The following is a 22,099-nucleotide window of genomic DNA, read 5'->3' as shown; positions in this document are numbered from 1 at the left end:
TAAAAAATGTAAGTAAAAAAAAACATTGGATCATAACTATGATAAGTTCATGTTTGCAGTAATACCCGATTTATTCTATACAATTTCCCTATTCATTCATTAATAAATCTATAAATGCATTGTATCTTATTCCTTAGGACTATTAAATTGTTTTATTTTTGTAACAGTTTTGTCATCTTGTCAAATTTTTCTTCCATGTAAGAATTAAAAACTTCTATAATAAATTGCTTGAAGTCATGTAGTTAACAATAAACTGATGCTCTTGTGAAAGTATTCGAGAGCGTCTATTTTTCTTGGTATTATTACACAGAAGTGAGTGAAGCCATGACTATTGAGTGAATCTTTCTAGGTCAGCAGAGAAGTGTGGCAAAAGTGTAAAATTCATGTTTTTCATGTTCTGCGTCCGTTGCAATAACAGTGATGTGTCTTCTCACTTCCTCAGGAAGTGACACAGATTGCTAACATGCATACAGTGTCTTTACCTTTACCGCATCACCTACCAGCAAACGTAATCATTATTGTTTTGGTGTGATCTTTTAGGTCAGTGAGTGTGTGAAAGTTTGCGAGGATCACTGATTTTCATGTTTTTCCTCTTGATATTGCAGACATGCTTTTAGAGCAGCTGGCTCAAAACTCCAGCGAGGCTTCAGACCCTCCTGTGCTCCTTCCAGCCAAAACCCTGAAAAACAACAACACAACTGTGCTCCAACAAGTACAGTACACACATTTTATGCAGAAACATGTACAGTTATATATATATATATATATATATATATATATATATATATATATATATATATATATATATATATATATATATATATATATATATATATATATATATATATACAGTGCATCCGAAAAGTATTCATATCTCTTCACTTTTTCCACGTTACAACCTTATTCCAAAATAAGTTAATTTGGTTTGTTTACATAAACTTCTACACACAATACCCCATAATGACAATGTGAAAAATAGATTTTTAAAATTGTTGCAAATGTATAAAAAAAACAACATGAAAAATCACATATACATAAGTATTCACAGCCTTTGGCATGCAGCTCTATATAGAGCTCAGGTACATTCTGTTTCCACTGATCATTCTTGAGATGTTTCAGCAGCTTAATTGGAGTTCACCTATGGTATATTCAATTGATTGGACATGGTTTGAAAAGGCATACACCTATCTAGGGTCCCAGGGTTGACAGTGCATGTCAAAACACAAACCAAGCATGAAGGCAAAGGGATTGTCTGTAGACCTCCAAGACAAAAATGTATCAAGGCACAAGGCTGAGGAAGGTTACAGAAAAACTTCTGCTGCTCGGAAAGTTCCAATGAGCACAGTGGCCTCCATCATGCTGTAAATGGAAGTTGTTTGGAACCACCAGGACTCTTTCTAGAGCTGGCCAGCCATCTAAACTGAGTGATCGGGGGAGAAGGGCCTTAGTCAGGGAGATCAATAACCTAATGGTCACTCTGTCTGAGCTCCAGCGTTCTTTTGTGGAGAGGGTAGAACCTTACAGAAGGACAATCATCAGTGCAGCAGTCCACCAATCAGGCCTGTATGGTAGAGTGGCCAGACGGAAGCCACCTCACTCCTGGAATTTGCCAAAATGCATCTGAAGGACTCTCAGACCATAAGAAACTTAATTATCTGCTCTGATGAGACTGAAATTAGACTCTTTGGAGTGAAAACATTACGTTTGGAAGGTGTTAAGTTTGGAGAAAACCAGGCACCGCTCATCACTAGGCTAATACCATCCCTACAGTGAAGCATGGTGGTGGCAGCATCATGCTGTGGGGATGTTTTTCAGCAGCAGGAACTGGAAGACTAATCAGGATAGAGGGAAAGATGAATGCAGCAATGAACAGATACATCCTGAATGAAAACCTGCTTCAAAGTGCTCTTGACCTCAGACTGGAGCAACGGTTCATCTTCCAGCTGGACAATGACACACCGCCAAAATATCAGTGGAGTGGTTCACAACAACTCAGTGAATGTCCTTGAGTGGCCCAGCCAGAGCACAGACCTAAATCCTATTAAACATCTCTAGAGAGATCTGAAAATGGTACATCGTCGCTTCCCATTCAACCTGATAGAGATGTACTGCAAAGAGAAATGGGCAAAAATTCCTAAGACAGGTGTGCCAAGCGTGTGGCATCATATTAAAAAAAACTTGAGGCTGTAATTGCTGCCAAAGGTGCATCAACAAAGTATTGAGCAAAGGCTGTGAATACCTATGTATGTGTGATTTTCAGCTTTTTTATTTTTAATAAATTTTCTACAATTTAAAAAAATAATTTTTTCACATTGTCATTATGGGGTATTGTGTGTAGAATTTTGAGATTTTTTTTTTATCCATTTTGAAATAAGGCTGTAACATAGAAAAAAAGTTGAAAAAGTGAAGCGCTATGAATACTTTCCGGATGCACTTTACAATTAAAGTCAGAATTATTAGCCCTCCTGAATTATTAGCCCCCTCATTTTCTGTTTAACATTTCTAAACATAATAGTTTCAATAACTGACTTCTTATAACTGATTCTTTTATCTTTGCAAGGCAAATTAGGTAATTAGGTTATTCACTGTAGAACAGTGGTTTGTTCTGTAGACAAATAAAAAATATGTTGTTAAAGGGGTCTAATAATATTAAGAATATTGATCAAAATATAAAAATATATGAAATACTTAAAAAAAAACTTGTTCTTTTGAGTGAAGTTTATTTATAAATTAATTTCAAGAGGATCACGTGCTTATGATTTACCACAGTCAGTCCCACATTATCTAATCATGATTCTCTAATCATATGATTCATAAGTTACTATATTTCACCACAGTGTTCATTCCACATTTGTCTTCGTCTGAAGAAACCCCCTTCTCCCCCTTTTTCTCATATATCAGGCAGCACAGCAGCCCAGTGGTTAGCACTGTTGACCCACAGCAAGAACACCGCCGGCTCTGATCCTCACCAGGTCGGTTGGTGTTTCTGTGCTGAGTTTGCATGTTCTCCTTGTGTCCACATACAGTAGGTTTCCCTCTGGTTCCCTGGTTTCCTCCCACGGTCCAAAGATATGTGTCATACGTAACAAACTAATCTTTGTCTAGTTCCCTGCATCAGTATCATTTCTTCTCAAAGTAGTTCACCTTAGCTATTTCAGCAGGGGAGTTTTTGAGAACTATCTGAACGGGAGGGAGCTCTGGGCTCGAGGATCCCAAACAAGCTTATGATAAATCATCAGCTAAGTGTGAACTCTTGAAATCTAATTGGGGAAATATTCGAAAAAGAAAACCAAATTCACAGGAGGGCTAATGATTTGAACTTCAACTGTTTGAAAAGTTTGTAGAAATAAATGTGTCTCCTCTGCTTATTGGATTGCCGTTTCCAAGTCTGTAAAATAAATCACTGTATACTGTTTTTTTTTAAATTACAAGTTATCGTTTCATGTGTCACAGTATTGCTCAATACACAGGTTATAGTGCTATAATATGCCCTTTAGTTTGCATTGTCTGAGTTTTTTTGTTGAAAATTATGTCAGTGTAAATGTCAAGAGTTCTGATGTGAAAGTCACACTATTAGTTTTGTCCCACTGCTAATAGTCGCACCTTATTTATCACTTCCTCATACAAGTTTGAAGTATTTCCATTACATGTTTTATAAAAATGAATGCATAATGTCAGTAATAACAAATGTGTTCTCAATAATTACATTTTGTATGGGTTGGTTGGTTACATTTAAACATTTGATGGAACTGAAATTTAAAATGTTAATTAATTTTTTTTGCAAAGATAAAAGACAAAATATGTTTGCAGTTAAAATATTAATTTGGCTATAGTTGGGTGTGTTTAAATTTAATATAAAAAAAGAGTAAGCCAGTAAATCTAGCATATATTATATTCCTTTTAACGCACATAGGTTTGTACATATTGGTCAAAAGTAACATGTAGTTTGTAATTAAAGTTTGTGTTGACATTTGTACAAAATGCCACCTGATATTAATAGACCACACCTCTAAGTTAAGGCAGCTGATTTAAGACGGGCCTAATCAGGTCTGTGTCTGCTCAGAATTCAGTGTGAAGACTATGCCACATTACACGGTTTGTTTAAATACACATTTTTGAAAATATATACAGCTTCAAGTTTGGCTTCTGTGCTGCCTTTGCTGTGTTACTAAGACGCTCTTTTGTATACATTTTGTATATTCTAAAATGAATGGAAAGCATTTAATACATTAAACATGCATTTATTGGTCTAAAATCAATTTAAAACATCTTTGCCAAATACAAGTATTAATTTCTTTTAATCCTGCATCTGTTTTATAAAGCAAATGTAATAATTTACTGACGAAATGGAAATGGGAATGATCAAAAGGATGTTATTATTGCAATTATCCTGTTTTACTCAACAATTTTCTTTCAAAAATTCTTTTGGATTCCGTGCTGTAATTGGTATATATTTTTGGTATATAATTTGTTTATAATATATTAATAAAAATTTTGCAAATGTTTTTGACACCAATTTAAAGGGATAGTTTCCCTTAAAAGGGATAGATAAAAAAATCTGCTCACTATTTACTCATCGTCATCGATTCTAAACCTTTATAAGTTTATATTTTTTCTGTTAAACACAAAAGAAGATATTTTGAAGAAAGCTAAAAACCTGTAACCATTGACTTACCTATAGTTGTTTTTCCTACAAATAATGATTACAGGTTTTCAGCTTTCTTCAAATGATCTTCTTTAGTGTTTAACAGAAGAAAGAAACTAATAGAGGTTTGGAACAAGTAAAGGGTGAACTATCAATTTAAGCTTTAAATACAACAAAAAGCATTTTCAGTACTCTAAACAAACCTAAGACCAAAATAACTCCAAACATGTAATATTTAAAATATCAATAAAATAATTCATAATTGTAAAAGGAGTCTTACTGAGTCTAATGGTTTTAAACAGTAGTGCTTATTTGTCACAACTAACTGTTAAATATATAAGGGCCAAACTGATGCATTCAATCTCCTCCTGTTACAGACTGAATCATCAAGTCTTATCGCTGGTCCAAGACAGACATTTGATAACCCCTACAGGTACATCCATCTTTTAGAGCTCCGATAGACAGTGCATTACGTCATCTGTATTGTTTGGGGTGCATGCTGTGCTTTGAGTTTGAGCTACTCAATGAGTGCATGAGTGTTTTTGTAGTGTTCCTACAGCCCCTGTAGAGGCCAGTCTGATGAGTCCCCGGACAGCGACACGAGAACTGGATTCCCTCATGAATGATCTGCTGGGTCTCGACCTGGAAGTAAGGGAAACATGAGCCTGACATGCTCACTTTAAGATGGTCAATACTCTCTACAGCCACTGCACATACTGAGCATTGCCAGAAGAGGGCAGCATAAGCACATTAGAGATCCTGATTCATGCCCACTCAAATGAAATATCCATCCATCCATCCATCCATCCATCCATCGTATCTGTCAGCAACACACTATCAAATATACAGATCAACTTTGTAACTATGAGGAATACCCTATAGAAATTGCATATTAGAGTTTTTCTCAGTTGCTTTTTTCTCTGGTGCATTTCTCACAACAATATTTACATTTGCACAACAGTTGCATTTCTCAAAATATTTAGTACAACCTGCAAAACCTAGTTGATAACCTGTAACAGCACATCACATGCTCAAAATGGATAGCTCATTCATCAAAAGCAAGTATTCATGCCAAAGAGAGTGTCAGTGTCATCAAGATGAAAAGTCCTGACACCATTGTTTTTGAACAAGATAGTCAAATAGCTTTGTCATGTTTTTACTATGTCAGTTTACTCTGTACATTTTTTCCCAATGCAAAAAAGTCAGATTTTGGTGAAACTTCCTGAAAATGCTCAAGACAGCACTATAAACTATTTGCACAGTTATTTGAAAACTACAGTAAAGTTAGGCATCACTGCATTTAGTGAGGTATCTGAGTATAAGACACTGAATATGTATGTTTTACATTTTTACTGCTTTTGCTCTGCTGTGGTCACAACCTTGTGCAAAAGAATAAACACACCCTTATTTACAACAAACATAAACTTCCTGTGGGTAAAGCTGTGCACAACTGCAAACACTATTGCAGTACATGTTGGAACTGAACATACAACATACACAGGTCTGTAAATCATTCATCAAATTTTTAATTTAGAAGACATTTTCAGGAAAAAAAATATTTAAAATTTGCTTAAATTTGTTTGACATATTTTGACAACTAGTTCAACGTTTGTGTATGTAATGACTCAAGTAATGAAATGAGGACTATTAGTTTTATATGGAATGACTATTCAGCATTCACAAGTTTAGTTAATTTAGACTGACATGACATAAACAAATGATAATGTTATTAAACAGCAGAGAGTTGAATGAAAGCAGTTGATGCATGTTCAAAAGCATTTGCAATTTGTTGGAATGAATGAGAAACTGCTACTATGATGTGCATATGTGAATAATTGTTTAAAGAAATGCATTAACTGTTGTGCAAATGTAAATAAGGTTGTGAGAAATCTACCAAAGTGACTGATAAAAACTCAGCACCCTAGCACCCACATTCTAACAACCACACAGAATACCCTAGCAACCACATATTACCAGTCTAATAGTATTATAGCAACCAACCTGACTAGTAACTAACTTAAAAGCAACAACAAGCTGCCACACACCAGTAAGCATTCAGCATCAACACAGAATCCCCCAACTGAGCACATAGTCATAGATATTTACATTAGATGTCACCTGCGCTATTGTTGTCTATTGGAAGGAATGTGCCAATGGAGCCGCCATTTTTGAACTGTATATCGCTCCTTTGAAATGAATGTGGGACCAAGATGCAGTTGAGGACTGGCCATCCAGAGCCAGAGATATATAGACACATATATCTATGATCAGGAGTTTTCCCGGTGGTCAGTACGCCAATATTTTTTTTTAAATTCCGAAAATTATTATTTACATCACTTTTCTACATAGATAAGTGACCGCACAGGCACTGCCGACAAAGAGCACGAGTTTGTGTGCATGGAAATGTATTATCTCCCTCCCTGTTAAATTTGATCTAATTCATGTCCTGAAACACCCCTCTACTCCTGCTTTCACCTCTCATTCTAATGGAGGAAGCGATTAGCTTGTGAATAGCCTAAATCCCTGTTATGAATGACTCATGTGAACCATTGATAGCCCTGTGTCTCAATGTGCATATTCATCTTTCTGATCTAAATGGTATAACATTTGTAATATTCCATAATTTAGGGTGGACAGCATGCTCATTGAGGCGCAGGCTGACTTCAGCTGTCAATAATACAAGTTTCTGGCACCACAGCGTCTTGTTGTCGTATTTCATTTGCATTGTTTGCTGATTTTATTCATCAAAACATGGTCATGGTCAGTGCGGTAAGAGACTTATCATCAATAACGCTACTTGTTGAGCACAAAAGTTCATAACATACAAAAATGTAAAAAACGAAATCTTATGAAATGTTCTACCTTGTGCTTTAATCTCTTGTTTTGCTTGTTTACTACACCCGTATGCAGTGCAAAAGTCCAGCATCTTCAGTTTGGCTTTAATCTTGACAGGTGCGAATGAATGACTTTTGTCCTGGGAGCACTTTACACATAAATATATACACTAGATATTGCATACAGATCCAGTGCATGCATCAATAGCGCCGCCATATTTTACAGTGCACCCAGGACAAAAGTCAAAGTGTTTGTATCTTATGAACTTTTGTAAGTTAGAATTTTAGAAACTTGTAATATTGTCAGCTTGAACGAGTCGTTTATAATGGGGACTTATTCACAAGCGAATTTCTCTCTTCGTTAGAATGAGAAGTGAAAGCAGGTGAGGGGGTGTGTTTCAGGACACAGATTAGATCAAATTTAACAGGGAGGGAGATAATACATTTCCATGCACACAAGCACATGCTTTTTGTCGGCAATACCTGTGCGGTCATAATCCATTGATGTAGAAAAGTGATGTAAGTTTTAAATTTTGTAATTTAAAAATGAATTTGCATTCTGACCACCGGGAAAACTCCCGATCATAGATATATGTATATATGTGTATATATCTCTGGCTCCGGCCAGTCCTCCACTGCACCTTGGTCTCACATTCCATTCAAAGGAGCGCAACACTGTACTAAAATGGCGGCTTTTTGACGCATTTCTTTCAATAGACAACAAGTGTAGGTGACATCTAATATAAATATCTATGCACTGTACAAATGTGGTGGCTGTTACGATAACCAGCGATCGTTCTCCGGAGATCGCTGGTTTCCACTATACTTGAACTTCACTTCCGCATTTCCCAGGACTACATATTCATACATGCACTTCTTCCAAACACGCACGCCTGGTCATTCATCTATCCTGATTGCAATCACCAGCTGAACTTTGTCACAGACTGATATCACACCATTCATAAGCCACTCTTTCACCCTTCCAGTTTGCCGAGTCTTGATCGCCCATAGTGACATTACAACGCGTTTCCTCCTTGTCTTGTTTCTCCGTGTCTCGATCCTAGCCTTGTTTACCCTAGTTATCCTGTTTAGCCGCCAGCCTTACGACCTATTGCCTGCACTTTGTTTACGACTCTGGATTTGCCTACACATACCTGTTTGTACCTGATTTGACCATTGCTTGCTTGACGACATTAAATAAACCTGCATATTGGATCTTACCTTCTGTTGTGAGTGTCACTCCCCCCAGTCGTTACAGTGGCGCTATTGACGCATGCTCAGGGTCTGTATGCGATATCTAGCGTACATATCTATGGCCCACTGTAACTCAAACAACCTCCTAGCAAACACACAAAACAACTTAGCAAGTGGATAGCATAGCAGCTTTCAAATTCTTAACTTTTAAACTTAACTTTTAAAGTTTAAAAGTTTAAAGTTTAACTTCTTTGTATTCCAAGCATATTTTCAGGCACAGCTTTCTTAAAAATGCTTTTAAAATATATATGCTTTAAAACTGAAACAACCCCTGACACTTCATTTTGAAGGTTTCAGAGCCAGCTCCCTCATCAAACCCACCTCCACTGGCTCGCAAGTCAATAAAGGCCAAAACAACAGAGGAAACAGGAGAAAGTGGTAGTGGAAGACAGGAAGGGGACAGGAAACCTCAGCATCCTCCTCTGTCAGAGAAATTCTCCAAGGGTGTGGATGCTATAGACGATCTGCTCGGCTCGCTCAGCTCAGATATGGAGAAAATGGGGGTTCGCACCGCTGCCAAAGGCCACTGTGCTTCTTGTGGAAAGTGTATAGCTGGGAAGGTACAGTATGCTGTCTTGTTGTTTCTGTACATTTCTTTTGTTATAAAAGTGTAATGTGCTGTTGTGTTTGTGCAGATGATCACAGCTCTGGGTCAGGTGTGGCACCCGGAACACTTTGTTTGCTCGGCGTGCAGGGAAGAACTGGGCACATGTGGTTTCTTTGAGCGAGACGGCAAGCCATACTGTGAGAAAGACTATCAGAAGCTCTTCTCTCCTCGCTGTGCTTACTGCAAGGGCCCTATTACTCAGGTGGGTGCCTGAATCTGAGTCTCATTAGTTATCCTATGAGTTTCTCAGGCTTGTTAATTAAAAATGTTTTACATTTGTTTTGATCCAATAAAACACTAGTGCATTCTCGGTAGCTGCTTTTCCACTATTTCACAAAATGGTTTCTTTTCCTGTGGCTTCATTTTACATGATGGTGCTGTAATAGAGCCATTTGAAATGTAACACAAGCGCATAAGGCAATGACTGAGGCAAGTCTATGTATGTACCCTTAGAACCATTCGACCCAATAGTGGTGTTGGGTATTGCCCAATTTAGAATGCCAGTTCTTTAAATGTTGCTGACCACTTCAGCACTCTGGTTAAGGAGTAGGAGTCAGGAGATAATTTCAATCTTTTATTTATGAGCAGGGAGGTAGTTTCCTGTAATAAACAATAAATATACGTAAATAATAAAATATCAAACACGAAATATATATGTACTGACACAATAAATATCCTAAACTAAACAACACAGTATTTGCAGCTCTTTTAAAGTGCAGTCAATAGACTAATGTATGCTGAATGTAAACAGAATATAAATAGACATCAATGACTAAAGCTGCATCATATAAAGGGCATGTGACAGCATAAGGCATAACAAATGTAGAATATAGTAAACTGAATCATAATAAAACAAACGAGATCTCAACGAGGACATCGGGATTAGCCGCGTTGCTGATGGTAGCAGCACTTTCACTTTTGGTTTACACGGAAACTAATGCTCGCGGCCGATCGCGGGTCATTAACAACATCACGCACTTAATATCAAGCATACAAGGGTAATTACAAACATGATATAAAGGAACAAACTCACTTGGCAATAACTTTACCCCGCACTTCACAATATCTCACGGATGGCAATCGCGTCTCACTCATGAGTCAGCACATTCAACTTCTCATATATGGACTCAAATATGCATCCTCCGGAAGTTACATCCTACATTCATAATATAAGCCCTTAACAGAACACTCAGTAAATCGTGTTACAGCCATAGTATAAAGAATTCAGAACAGCCGCCCCCACATTTGAACAGCAAATGTGCAAGTCAAGAGAATTCTTTAGGAGTCTTTACTGTCATCTTGAAAGGCTGGCAACTGAATGAGCCGGGCTACTGGCCTAGTGTACACTTTACCTTGAACATTTATGTCAATTGTGGGTCAACAATCAAAACCACTGAACCCACTTTTAGATTGTCGGATGAAGTTTGCCACTTTTGGCGGGTTTGTAGTGTGGGCAAGTAATTCCTTGTAAACTGAGTCAAGAACTGATCCACAAGATTTTGACAATGGCGCCATCTGCGCCGTCCCATTTCCCCTGAAGCATAAGTCACTTGTGGGAGTGACGCATCCCGCCGCCCCATGAGGAGAAGGTTTGGTGTAATAGGATCTGGATCTGCAATATCCGTGGAGACATATCCAAGCGGTTTTGAGTTCAAAATGCCCTCTACCTCTACTAATACAGTAGTGAGGACATCTTCTGAGACAGACTGGCCACCAACTGCTGCCCGTAGAGCAGTCTTTATGGAACGAACCTCTCGTTCCCAAGTGCCACCGAAATGCGGTGCATGAGGAGGGTTGAACTTAAATGTGATCTGATGATCAGCTAGCCGCTCTTTTAATGGGGATTCCATGGCAGCAAAGGCTTCTCTTAGCTCTCGATCAGCCCCACGGAAGTTTGTACCACAATCTGACCTAAGCTCCTTTGGTCTGCCACGTCTGGCCATGAATCGTCGCAAAGCAAGCAAGAAGGCATCCACATCCATGGAGTTGAGGAGCTCAATGTGAACCGCTCTTGTTGTGAGACATTTAAAAATGACTCCCCAACGTTTCTCCACTCGTCTGCCTATTTTTACCTGATATGGACCAAAACAGTCTACTCCAGTAGAGTAAAATGGTGGGCAAAGAATCCTGAGCCGCTCTGGTGGGAGGTCTGCCATTTTTGGTACTTTAGGCTGAGCTCTCCATCGTTGGCATGATGAACATTTAAGCTGGTGATGTTTAACAGCTTGCCGCCCCCTCAAGATCCAATATTGTCTCCGAAGTTCGGCGTACACTCTTTCTGTACCTGGGTGGAGCAGGCGCTCATCAAACTCTTTGATGAGAAGCTTTGTGGTTGGATGCTGTGGGTGTAATACTATAGGGTGAGTTTCCTCAGCATTTAGGCTTTCCAGCCTTCGTAATCGTCCTCCGACTCTAATTACCTCCATCACCGGATCCCACTCTGGAGCAAGACATCTTAATCGACTGTGATTTGGTACAGGTTTGTGCATTTTGAGGGCTGCGGTCTCCTCGGGAAAGCTTTGAGCCTGACACCCTTTTATTAATTCCAATTCTGCTGTGCGATGGTCCATGAGTTGAGTATCTGGTTGACTACCTGTCGCCTTTCCATCGGCCTGTCGAGTCGCTTCCACTAACTCTTTCCATGTATGGAAATGAGTGGCATCGGGGAAAGTATGATCTGGCACCACAGTCATTAAACAACAGATGTTGGCACCCTTTAAATCAGGTAATCCTTCTGACCTTGATGGTTCAGGTCTTTTTGGCCAGTGCTCAGGACCCAGGTTTAGGAATGAGGGTCCCTGACTCCAGCGCCCAGGAATGGTAAAACTTTGGAGTGGTTTACCCCTGGTGATATCATCTGCTGGGTTTTGCTGTGTGTCAACATAGCGCCAAGTACTATGCTCAGTCAGATCCTGGATTTCTGAGACCCGTGTTCCAACAAAAACTTTAAATCGACATGAATCGGACTGGAGCCACTCTAGCACAGTTGTAGAATCAGTCCATAAAACTATCTGCTGGATTTTAAGGGTGATCTCCTCCTTCAGGAGCTTTGCCAGCTGTGCACCTGCTAGTGCAGCACATAACTCCAGTCGAGGTATGGATTGTTGCCTCTTAGGAGCAATTCTTGATCTGGCCATGACAAAGGTTGAATGAATAACATCTGCATATTCCACCAAGTAAGCCACAGCCCCATAAGCCCGTTCGGATGCGTCACAGAACACATGTAGTTCGTACTGTTGTTGTGCATCGTGGGGAATAGATGAGTAGCAACGAGGTATGGTTATATCGCTGAGATGTTTTAACTCATTCTCCCATGTTTCCCAGGCCCTGCTGAGATCTTGTGGTAAATTTGGGTCGTCCCAATCTCGCTTTTTAGACCACAACTGTTGAATGAGCACCTTGGCTCGTGTGGTAAAGGGCACAATGAAGCCCAGTGGATCATACTGTGTGGCTAGTATTTGATACGCTGTTCTCATTGTCAGGGTAGCATGTTCTATTGGACGATAGTGGTATCCCAGTGTATCAGCAGCACAGTTCCACCTGAGGCCCAGAGTTGGTTCCATTGGATCAGTTCTATTTTGTGCAAGCCATTGTTCTGCAGCTGAAGATCTTGCCTCAGTGGGTAGATGTGAGATCACTGCGGGCTGGTTGCTAGCCCATTGTCTAAGGTCAAAGCCACCTGTAGCTAGTAGGCTGCGCAGTTGATCAACGGACACCCTGGCTTCCGATGTAGTGGGAAAACTCGCTAGATAATTGTCCACATAGAAGCTTTGCTGGATTGTCTGTAAAGCACTTGGGTAGCTCTCTTGGTAATTGCGAGCATGCTGCTGCACAGCAAAAATGGCACAACATGGGCTACTGGTTGTACCAAATGGCAAAACCTGCCATTCATATACATCTGGACAATTCTCATATTGCAGATCTCGCCAAATGAAGCGGAGAAGAGGTCTGTCCTCAGGTAACAAGCGAACCTGATGGAACATTCCCCGGATATCTGCACTTACAGCCACATTGTATTGACGAAATCTTAGAAGAACGCCCAATAAGGATGGACCAAGTGCAGGCCCTGGGAGAAGTTGATCATTCAGAGACTGACCTTGAGACCTGAATGAGCAATTGAAGACCAGTCTTGGTTTATCATTGTGACACACCAGGTGGTGGGGTATGTACCAGGCCTCTTTGGACTGGCTGATTTCTTCTGGATGAATTTTAGTGACATAGCCTGCTTTAATGAGCTTCTCAATCTCACGAGAGTAGATGGTTGCTTTCTCAGGGTCTCTCTGGAGTTTCCTCTCAATACTTCTCAAAGTAGGCATGACGGATCGAGTCGTACTCAATAGTGTAGGAGCCCCAGGTTTGCGCAGGAGAGGGGTGGCATACCGCTGGACACCCTCCACATTAATTGTCTGTGTTTTACACTCAAGAAGTTTGATTGCTTCTTGGTCTTCCCTGGATCTAACCACCAGTTTCTCATTTCGATAAGGCAAGATGTCTAGTTGCCATAACTTTTCAACACTGCGATAAAGCAAGTCATTGGGACAGGAGGCCGATGTAAAAAGACACTGCTGTACTGAATTGTGGATTGGTGTGCTCTTCTCTGCTCCTTGTAATGCCCATCCGAGGGCTGTGTGTATTGCAACTGGGCCACCTTTGACTCCTTGGTGGACTGGCTTATCGGCTGTGATAAGATGAACATGATCTGATCCGATCAGTACTAGTGGGCGTACGTTGTGGAAGGACTGTAGAGGGAGCCCTCTAAGGTGAGCATACAGCTTTTGAAGTCTCTGTACTGGATATGATTGCTCAACTAGATCCAAACCGGAAGCTGTGAAGGCGTCAAGTATCTGGAAACGTTTATTGGGTTCGCCTTTTGGGGAAATTTCCAGATTTATCTTGGATCCAGAAAGATGGGTAACATCTGCTCGCACTGTGCGTAAAGTCAGTACTTCAGGTTCACCTTTCAACTGAAGCATCTGTGCAGCCATTGGTAAGACAATGGTTCGTTGCGCTCCATCATCTAGTATAGCATAGGTTTCTACTGATTTGAACTTGCCATGTAGCAACACTGGAACCACTTTAAGAAGCACTCTACAGGTCACACTGGCAGGGGTGAGGTAAATACGACTCTCTGGCATACCTGATGTGTTTGGTTGATCATTAGATGCGATACGATGGAGCACCTGTAGATGTATTCTACCACAGTCACTGCATGGCTTTTTGAGGTTGCACATCTCTGGTGCATGAAATCGTGCACATTTCCAGCATCGCCTTCCATCTGAAATCCACTTATGGAGCTCTGCGACTGACTGCTCTTTGATATTGTCGCAGCGTGTAATGTAATGTTCTTTACTATTGCAGAACAGACATTGTACCTTAAGTGGCTTCCTTTGTTTGTTCTCTTTAGGATGGGTAGGGAGAGCAGTCTCATTTGGGGCCGCACCCTGATAAAGTACTAAACTTGTCCCCTTTGTTATGGCTTGAGTTTTCTCCTTTCCAATACTTGAAGGCCTTTCATGTTGATAGCGTTGCATTAGTCGATTAGACAGCCGCTGCTGCTGTGCTTTGACTTGTAGCCACCCAGCGAAGTCCTGCAGATTATAAGGGTTCAAACTTAAGGCATTAAGTTTTCCCTGCTGTTGAAGGAACTCAATGAAGCCATCTCGAAGGTATTTTGGTAGCTTGCTAAGCAAGCGGTCCACATGCGAGCAACAGTTAAGCTCCATCCCTCTGGGTCCCTCTAGTGACAGCAGCATACTGACCAGAAGATGAACTCTCAAAGCGAAACTCTGAAAGCTATGACCATCATTGGGCTTTACATCTGGTGATGTAAGGATGGCTGCTATTTCACTTTGAGCCAGTTGATGGGGCTGACCATACTGTAATTGAAGTGCTTGCATAGCTGCTGAATAGGGATATGGATGATGCCTACATGACTGCCCTATCATCTGAGCTTCAGGAAGTTTAAGATGCTCCAATAGTACATGGTATTTGTACTTTTCTGTAAGTTCAGGGTAAGGTTCAAGCAAATTGTCCAATGCTAGCTTCATATTAGCAAAATCTCGTTCACTGTCGTTTGTGAAGTCTGGAATTTTTGGTTTTGGGGGGCTGTATAGGGCACGTTGAGGTATACTACCATTGGGTGGTGCTGCTACCTGAGCTGTGACCAACTGTGGTGCGACTGCAGCCGTGCTCACTGAAGGCATTGGGCCTGAGAACATATTTTGGGGAAGTAATGTTGATGACATCATTGCTTGATACGGAGGGGCAAGATTGTGTGAATTGGGTGCATTCACCAACTGCATTTGTGAGTATGGTGTTGCAATATAACCATAAGGTGCCATAGAACGTGGATAGACTGGTGTTGGCGAAATCACCTGTGGTTCAAGGGGGTGAAATGATCGTTCTGAATGAGCAGTGCTAGCTTGTTCCTGCCTAGGGAGAGGTCTGGGAGCCTGAGAGGACATGGGCTCATATAGCTGTGACTGTGGCGGATGGGGAACAGGAGATGCCATGCCAGATGAGGGAGGGGAACACAATAAACCTGTAGTTTGTGGACGACTCTGATTGACTGATTCATAAGCAGCATTATGGCTCCCCACCGTTGGTCTAGAAACCATAACTGACATCTGATGTGACGACTTCTCTGGTCCCATTGATAAGCCTGCAGCAACTTGGTGCTCTGATTGTGGTACTGTGTCCCATGAGGGTAAGGGTGGAGGACTTGATGGATTAGAAGGTGCAGGAGAAGACTGTACTGGTTCATTGTTCTCATTTCCCTGTTCCTCCCTTATGAAAGACGTAATGTGCTCCATCATCTCCTCTCTGCGTTGTTTCCGTTTCTTGAGCTGCTCTAATTTCCTGAGAAGACTGTGCATTTCAGCATTTTCTTCTTTGTCCTTCTCGTTTATGGTTTCCATTAATTTAGTTAATGAGTCCACACTCAATAAGTCTGCTTGACTTGGACTGGGTGTGACCAGATGTCTACCTTGACTGGAGGTTACATCTGCTTGACTCGAATACACTGCGGCTGCTGCGCCTTTTGGCTCCTCCATTACACTGTGAACCGTACTAGAGGTGAGGGCAGGTCGGTGATGGGAGTCAAGGACATAATCCTCTAGATACCTGGGGGCTTGACATTGTCGTAATGGTCTGGCATGAGAAGGAGATGTTGGATTGCCATCTGCTGACATTCTGAAGCAGTCAGTGCTCCGGCTCGAAGGACCATTTGTTGGGTATTGCCCAATTTAGAATGCCAGTTCTTTAAATGTTGCTGACCACTTCAGCACTCTGGTTAAGGAGTAGGAGTCAGGAGATAATTTCAATCTTTTATTTATGAGCAGGGAGGTAGTTTCCTGTAATAAACAATAAATATACGTAAATAATAAAATATCAAACACGAAATATATATGTACTGACACAATAAATATCCTAAACTAAACAACACAGTATTTGCAGCTCTTTTAAAGTGCAGTCAATAGACTAATGTATGCTGAATGTAAACAGAATATAAATAGACATCAATGACTAAAGCTGCATCATATAAAGGGCATGTGACAGCATAAGGCATAACAAATGTAGAATATAGTAAACTGAATCATAATAAAACAAACGAGATCTCAACGAGGACATCGGGATTAGCCGCGTTGCTGATGGTAGCAGCACTTTCACTTTTGGTTTACACGGAAACTAATGCTCGCGGCCGATCGCGGGTCATTAACAACATCACGCATACAAGGGTAATTACAAACATGATATAAAGGAACAAACTCACTTGGCAATAACTTTACCCCGCACTTCACAATATCTCACGGATGGCAATCGCGTCTCACTCATGAGTCAGCACATTCAACTTCTCATATATGGACTCAAATATGCATCCTCCGGAAGTTACATCCTACATTCATAATATAAGCCCTTAACAGAACACTCAGTAAATCGTGTTACAGCCATAGTATAAAGAATTCAGAACAGCCGCCCCCACATTTGAACAGCAAATGTGCAAGTCAAGAGAATTCTTTAGGAGTCTTTACTGTCATCTTGAAAGGCTGGCAACTGAATGAGCCGGGCTACTGGCCTAGTGTACACTTTACCTTGAACATTTATGTCAATTGTGGGTCAACAATCAAAACCACTGAACCCACTTTTAGATTGTCGGATGAAGTTTGCCACTTTTGGCGGGTTTGTAGTGTGGGCAAGTAATTCCTTGTAAACTGAGTCAAGAACTGATCCACAAGATTTTGACAATGGCGCCATCTGCGCCGTCCCATTTCCCCTGAAGCATAAGTCACTTGTGGGAGTGACGCATCCCGCCGCCCCATGAGGAGAAGGTTTGGTGTAATAGGATCTGGATCTGCAATATCCGTGGAGACATATCCAAGCGGTTTTGAGTTCAAAATGCCCTCTACCTCTACTAATACAGTAGTGAGGACATCTTCTGAGACAGACTGGCCACCAACTGCTGCCCGTAGAGCAGTCTTTATGGAACGAACCTCTCGTTCCCAAGTGCCACCGAAATGCGGTGCATGAGGAGGGTTGAACTTAAATGTGATCTGATGATCAGCTAGCCGCTCTTTTAATGGGGATTCCATGGCAGCAAAGGCTTCTCTTAGCTCTCGATCAGCCCCACGGAAGTTTGTACCACAATCTGACCTAAGCTCCTTTGGTCTGCCACGTCTGGCCATGAATCGTCGCAAAGCAAGCAAGAAGGCATCCACATCCATGGAGTTGAGGAGCTCAATGTGAACCGCTCTTGTTGTGAGACATTTAAAAATGACTCCCCAACGTTTCTCCACTCGTCTGCCTATTTTTACCTGATATGGACCAAAACAGTCTACTCCAGTAGAGTAAAATGGTGGGCAAAGAATCCTGAGCCGCTCTGGTGGGAGGTCTGCCATTTTTGGTACTTTAGGCTGAGCTCTCCATCGTTGGCATGATGAACATTTAAGCTGGTGATGTTTAACAGCTTGCCGCCCCCTCAAGATCCAATATTGTCTCCGAAGTTCGGCGTACACTCTTTCTGTACCTGGGTGGAGCAGGCGCTCATCAAACTCTTTGATGAGAAGCTTTGTGGTTGGATGCTGTGGGTGTAATACTATAGGGTGAGTTTCCTCAGCATTTAGGCTTTCCAGCCTTCGTAATCGTCCTCCGACTCTAATTACCTCCATCACCGGATCCCACTCTGGAGCAAGACATCTTAATCGACTGTGATTTGGTACAGGTTTGTGCATTTTGAGGGCTGCGGTCTCCTCGGGAAAGCTTTGAGCCTGACACCCTTTTATTAATTCCAATTCTGCTGTGCGATGGTCCATGAGTTGAGTATCTGGTTGACTACCTGTCGCCTTTCCATCGGCCTGTCGAGTCGCTTCCACTAACTCTTTCCATGTATGGAAATGAGTGGCATCGGGGAAAGTATGATCTGGCACCACAGTCATTAAACAACAGATGTTGGCACCCTTTAAATCAGGTAATCCTTCTGACCTTGATGGTTCAGGTCTTTTTGGCCAGTGCTCAGGACCCAGGTTTAGGAATGAGGGTCCCTGACTCCAGCGCCCAGGAATGGTAAAACTTTGGAGTGGTTTACCCCTGGTGATATCATCTGCTGGGTTTTGCTGTGTGTCAACATAGCGCCAAGTACTATGCTCAGTCAGATCCTGGATTTCTGAGACCCGTGTTCCAACAAAAACTTTAAATCGACATGAATCGGACTGGAGCCACTCTAGCACAGTTGTAGAATCAGTCCATAAAACTATCTGCTGGATTTTAAGGGTGATCTCCTCCTTCAGGAGCTTTGCCAGCTGTGCACCTGCTAGTGCAGCACATAACTCCAGTCGAGGTATGGATTGTTGCCTCTTAGGAGCAATTCTTGATCTGGCCATGACAAAGGTTGAATGAATAACATCTGCATATTCCACCAAGTAAGCCACAGCCCCATAAGCCCGTTCGGATGCGTCACAGAACACATGTAGTTCGTACTGTTGTTGTGCATCGTGGGGAATAGATGAGTAGCAACGAGGTATGGTTATATCGCTGAGATGTTTTAACTCATTCTCCCATGTTTCCCAGGCCCTGCTGAGATCTTGTGGTAAATTTGGGTCGTCCCAATCTCGCTTTTTAGACCACAACTGTTGAATGAGCACCTTGGCTCGTGTGGTAAAGGGCACAATGAAGCCCAGTGGATCATACTGTGTGGCTAGTATTTGATACGCTGTTCTCATTGTCAGGGTAGCATGTTCTATTGGACGATAGTGGTATCCCAGTGTATCAGCAGCACAGTTCCACCTGAGGCCCAGAGTTGGTTCCATTGGATCAGTTCTATTTTGTGCAAGCCATTGTTCTGCAGCTGAAGATCTTGCCTCAGTGGGTAGATGTGAGATCACTGCGGGCTGGTTGCTAGCCCATTGTCTAAGGTCAAAGCCACCTGTAGCTAGTAGGCTGCGCAGTTGATCAACGGACACCCTGGCTTCCGATGTAGTGGGAAAACTCGCTAGATAATTGTCCACATAGAAGCTTTGCTGGATTGTCTGTAAAGCACTTGGGTAGCTCTCTTGGTAATTGCGAGCATGCTGCTGCACAGCAAAAATGGCACAACATGGGCTACTGGTTGTACCAAATGGCAAAACCTGCCATTCATATACATCTGGACAATTCTCATATTGCAGATCTCGCCAAATGAAGCGGAGAAGAGGTCTGTCCTCAGGTAACAAGCGAACCTGATGGAACATTCCCCGGATATCTGCACTTACAGCCACATTGTATTGACGAAATCTTAGAAGAACGCCCAATAAGGATGGACCAAGTGCAGGCCCTGGGAGAAGTTGATCATTCAGAGACTGACCTTGAGACCTGAATGAGCAATTGAAGACCAGTCTTGGTTTATCATTGTGACACACCAGGTGGTGGGGTATGTACCAGGCCTCTTTGGACTGGCTGATTTCTTCTGGATGAATTTTAGTGACATAGCCTGCTTTAATGAGCTTCTCAATCTCACGAGAGTAGATGGTTGCTTTCTCAGGGTCTCTCTGGAGTTTCCTCTCAATACTTCTCAAAGTAGGCATGACGGATCGAGTCGTACTCAATAGTGTAGGAGCCCCAGGTTTGCGCAGGAGAGGGGTGGCATACCGCTGGACACCCTCCACATTAATTGTCTGTGTTTTACACTCAAGAAGTTTGATTGCTTCTTGGTCTTCCCTGGATCTAACCACCAGTTTCTCATTTCGATAAGGCAAGATGTCTAGTTGCCATAACTTTTCAACACTGCGATAAAGCAAGTCATTGGGACAGGAGGCCGATGTAAAAAGACACTGCTGTACTGAATTGTGGATTGGTGTGCTCTTCTCTGCTCCTTGTAATGCCCATCCGAGGGCTGTGTGTATTGCAACTGGGCCACCTTTGACTCCTTGGTGGACTGGCTTATCGGCTGTGATAAGATGAACATGATCTGATCCGATCAGTACTAGTGGGCGTACGTTGTGGAAGGACTGTAGAGGGAGCCCTCTAAGGTGAGCATACAGCTTTTGAAGTCTCTGTACTGGATATGATTGCTCAACTAGATCCAAACCGGAAGCTGTGAAGGCGTCAAGTATCTGGAAACGTTTATTGGGTTCGCCTTTTGGGGAAATTTCCAGATTTATCTTGGATCCAGAAAGATGGGTAACATCTGCTCGCACTGTGCGTAAAGTCAGTACTTCAGGTTCACCTTTCAACTGAAGCATCTGTGCAGCCATTGGTAAGACAATGGTTCGTTGCGCTCCATCATCTAGTATAGCATAGGTTTCTACTGATTTGAACTTGCCATGTAGCAACACTGGAACCATTTTAAGAAGCACTCTACAGGTCACACTGGCAGGGGTGAGGTAAATACGACTCTCTGGCATACCTGATGTGTTTGGTTGATCATTAGATGCGATACGATGGAGCACCTGTAGATGTATTCTACCACAGTCACTGCATGGCTTTTTGAGGTTGCACATCTCTGGTGCATGAAATCGTGCACATTTCCAGCATCGCCTTCCATCTGAAATCCACTTATGGAGCTCTGCGACTGACTGCTCTTTGATATTGTCGCAGCGTGTAATGTAATGTTCTTTACTATTGCAGAACAGACATTGTACCTTAAGTGGCTTCCTTTGTTTGTTCTCTTTAGGATGGGTAGGGAGAGCAGTCTCATTTGGGGCCGCACCCTGATAAAGTACTAAACTTGTCCCCTTTGTTATGGCTTGAGTTTTCTCCTTTCCAATACTTGAAGGCCTTTCATGTTGATAGCGTTGCATTAGTCGATTAGACAGCCGCTGCTGCTGTGCTTTGACTTGTAGCCACCCAGCGAAGTCCTGCAGATTATAAGGGTTCAAACTTAAGGCATTAAGTTTTCCCTGCTGTTGAAGGAACTCAATGAAGCCATCTCGAAGGTATTTTGGTAGCTTGCTAAGCAAGCGGTCCACATGCGAGCAACAGTTAAGCTCCATCCCTCTGGGTCCCTCTAGTGACAGCAGCATACTGACCAGAAGATGAACTCTCAAAGCGAAACTCTGAAAGCTATGACCATCATTGGGCTTTACATCTGGTGATGTAAGGATGGCTGCTATTTCACTTTGAGCCAGTTGATGGGGCTGACCATACTGTAATTGAAGTGCTTGCATAGCTGCTGAATAGGGATATGGATGATGCCTACATGACTGCCCTATCATCTGAGCTTCAGGAAGTTTAAGATGCTCCAATAGTACATGGTATTTGTACTTTTCTGTAAGTTCAGGGTAAGGTTCA

General features: G+C 41.8%; 3 protein-coding genes and 1 long non-coding RNA gene across 7 annotated transcripts in view; 1 reads left to right on the top strand and 3 right to left on the bottom strand.

The window, feature by feature from the left end:
* si:ch211-120j21.2 overlaps window positions 1-22,099 on the bottom strand; it is a 238,318-nt gene that overhangs the window by 1,616 nt on the left and 214,603 nt on the right. For 2 of the 3 annotated variants that reach the window (XR_002459373.3, XR_012384247.1), the window contains 2 exons: window positions 5,203-5,287; window positions 501-679 (listed from right to left, as the gene is read on the bottom strand). This is a non-coding gene — a long non-coding RNA (si:ch211-120j21.2). Of the gene's footprint in view, window positions 1-500; window positions 680-5,202; window positions 5,288-22,099 lie in introns of those variants that run through there. The other variant, XR_012384251.1, reaches the window with a different exon arrangement.
* The window catches only part of lpxn (leupaxin), a 28,641-nt gene that overhangs the window by 1,433 nt on the left and 5,109 nt on the right, over window positions 1-22,099 (top strand). The window contains exons 2-6 of the mRNA XM_684147.11: window positions 606-712; window positions 5,023-5,078; window positions 5,194-5,293; window positions 9,024-9,293; window positions 9,369-9,542. Coding sequence (XP_689239.4) covers window positions 606-712; window positions 5,023-5,078; window positions 5,194-5,293; window positions 9,024-9,293; window positions 9,369-9,542 — 707 coding nt within the window. The remainder of the gene's footprint in view (window positions 1-605; window positions 713-5,022; window positions 5,079-5,193; window positions 5,294-9,023; window positions 9,294-9,368; window positions 9,543-22,099) is intronic.
* Window positions 9,788-16,710, bottom strand: LOC103911498 (uncharacterized). Of its 2 annotated transcripts, none has more exons than XM_073910247.1 (2): window positions 10,693-16,710; window positions 9,788-9,940 (listed from the first exon to the last, which is right to left on the bottom strand). In XM_073910247.1, the coding sequence occupies exon 1, from the start codon at window positions 16,528-16,530 to the stop codon at window positions 10,702-10,704; it is 5,829 nt and encodes a 1,942-aa protein (XP_073766348.1). In that variant the 5' UTR covers window positions 16,531-16,710; the 3' UTR covers window positions 9,788-9,940; window positions 10,693-10,701. The 2 variants fall into 2 exon arrangements, 1 of the variants encoding a protein (XP_073766348.1); XR_011016572.2 differs by lacking the exon at window positions 10,693-16,710 and adding an exon at window positions 10,374-10,433 and having other exon boundaries at window positions 9,855-9,940.
* LOC141375029 (uncharacterized) overlaps window positions 17,317-22,099 on the bottom strand; it is a 6,607-nt gene continuing 1,824 nt past the window's right edge. Inside the window, exon 2 of the mRNA XM_073910246.1 lies at window positions 17,317-22,099. This exon is cut by the window's right edge and continues 1,331 nt beyond it. Within this exon, the coding sequence (XP_073766347.1) occupies window positions 17,440-22,099 (4,660 nt within the window). The 3' untranslated portion in view covers window positions 17,317-17,439.

The sequence above is a fragment of the Danio rerio genome, chromosome 8, assembly GCF_049306965.1.
Source record: "Danio rerio strain Tuebingen ecotype United States chromosome 8, GRCz12tu, whole genome shotgun sequence".
NCBI classification, from domain to species: Eukaryota; Metazoa; Chordata; class Actinopteri; order Cypriniformes; family Danionidae; genus Danio; species Danio rerio.
This window is presented reverse-complemented; position numbering and strand designations above follow the sequence as displayed.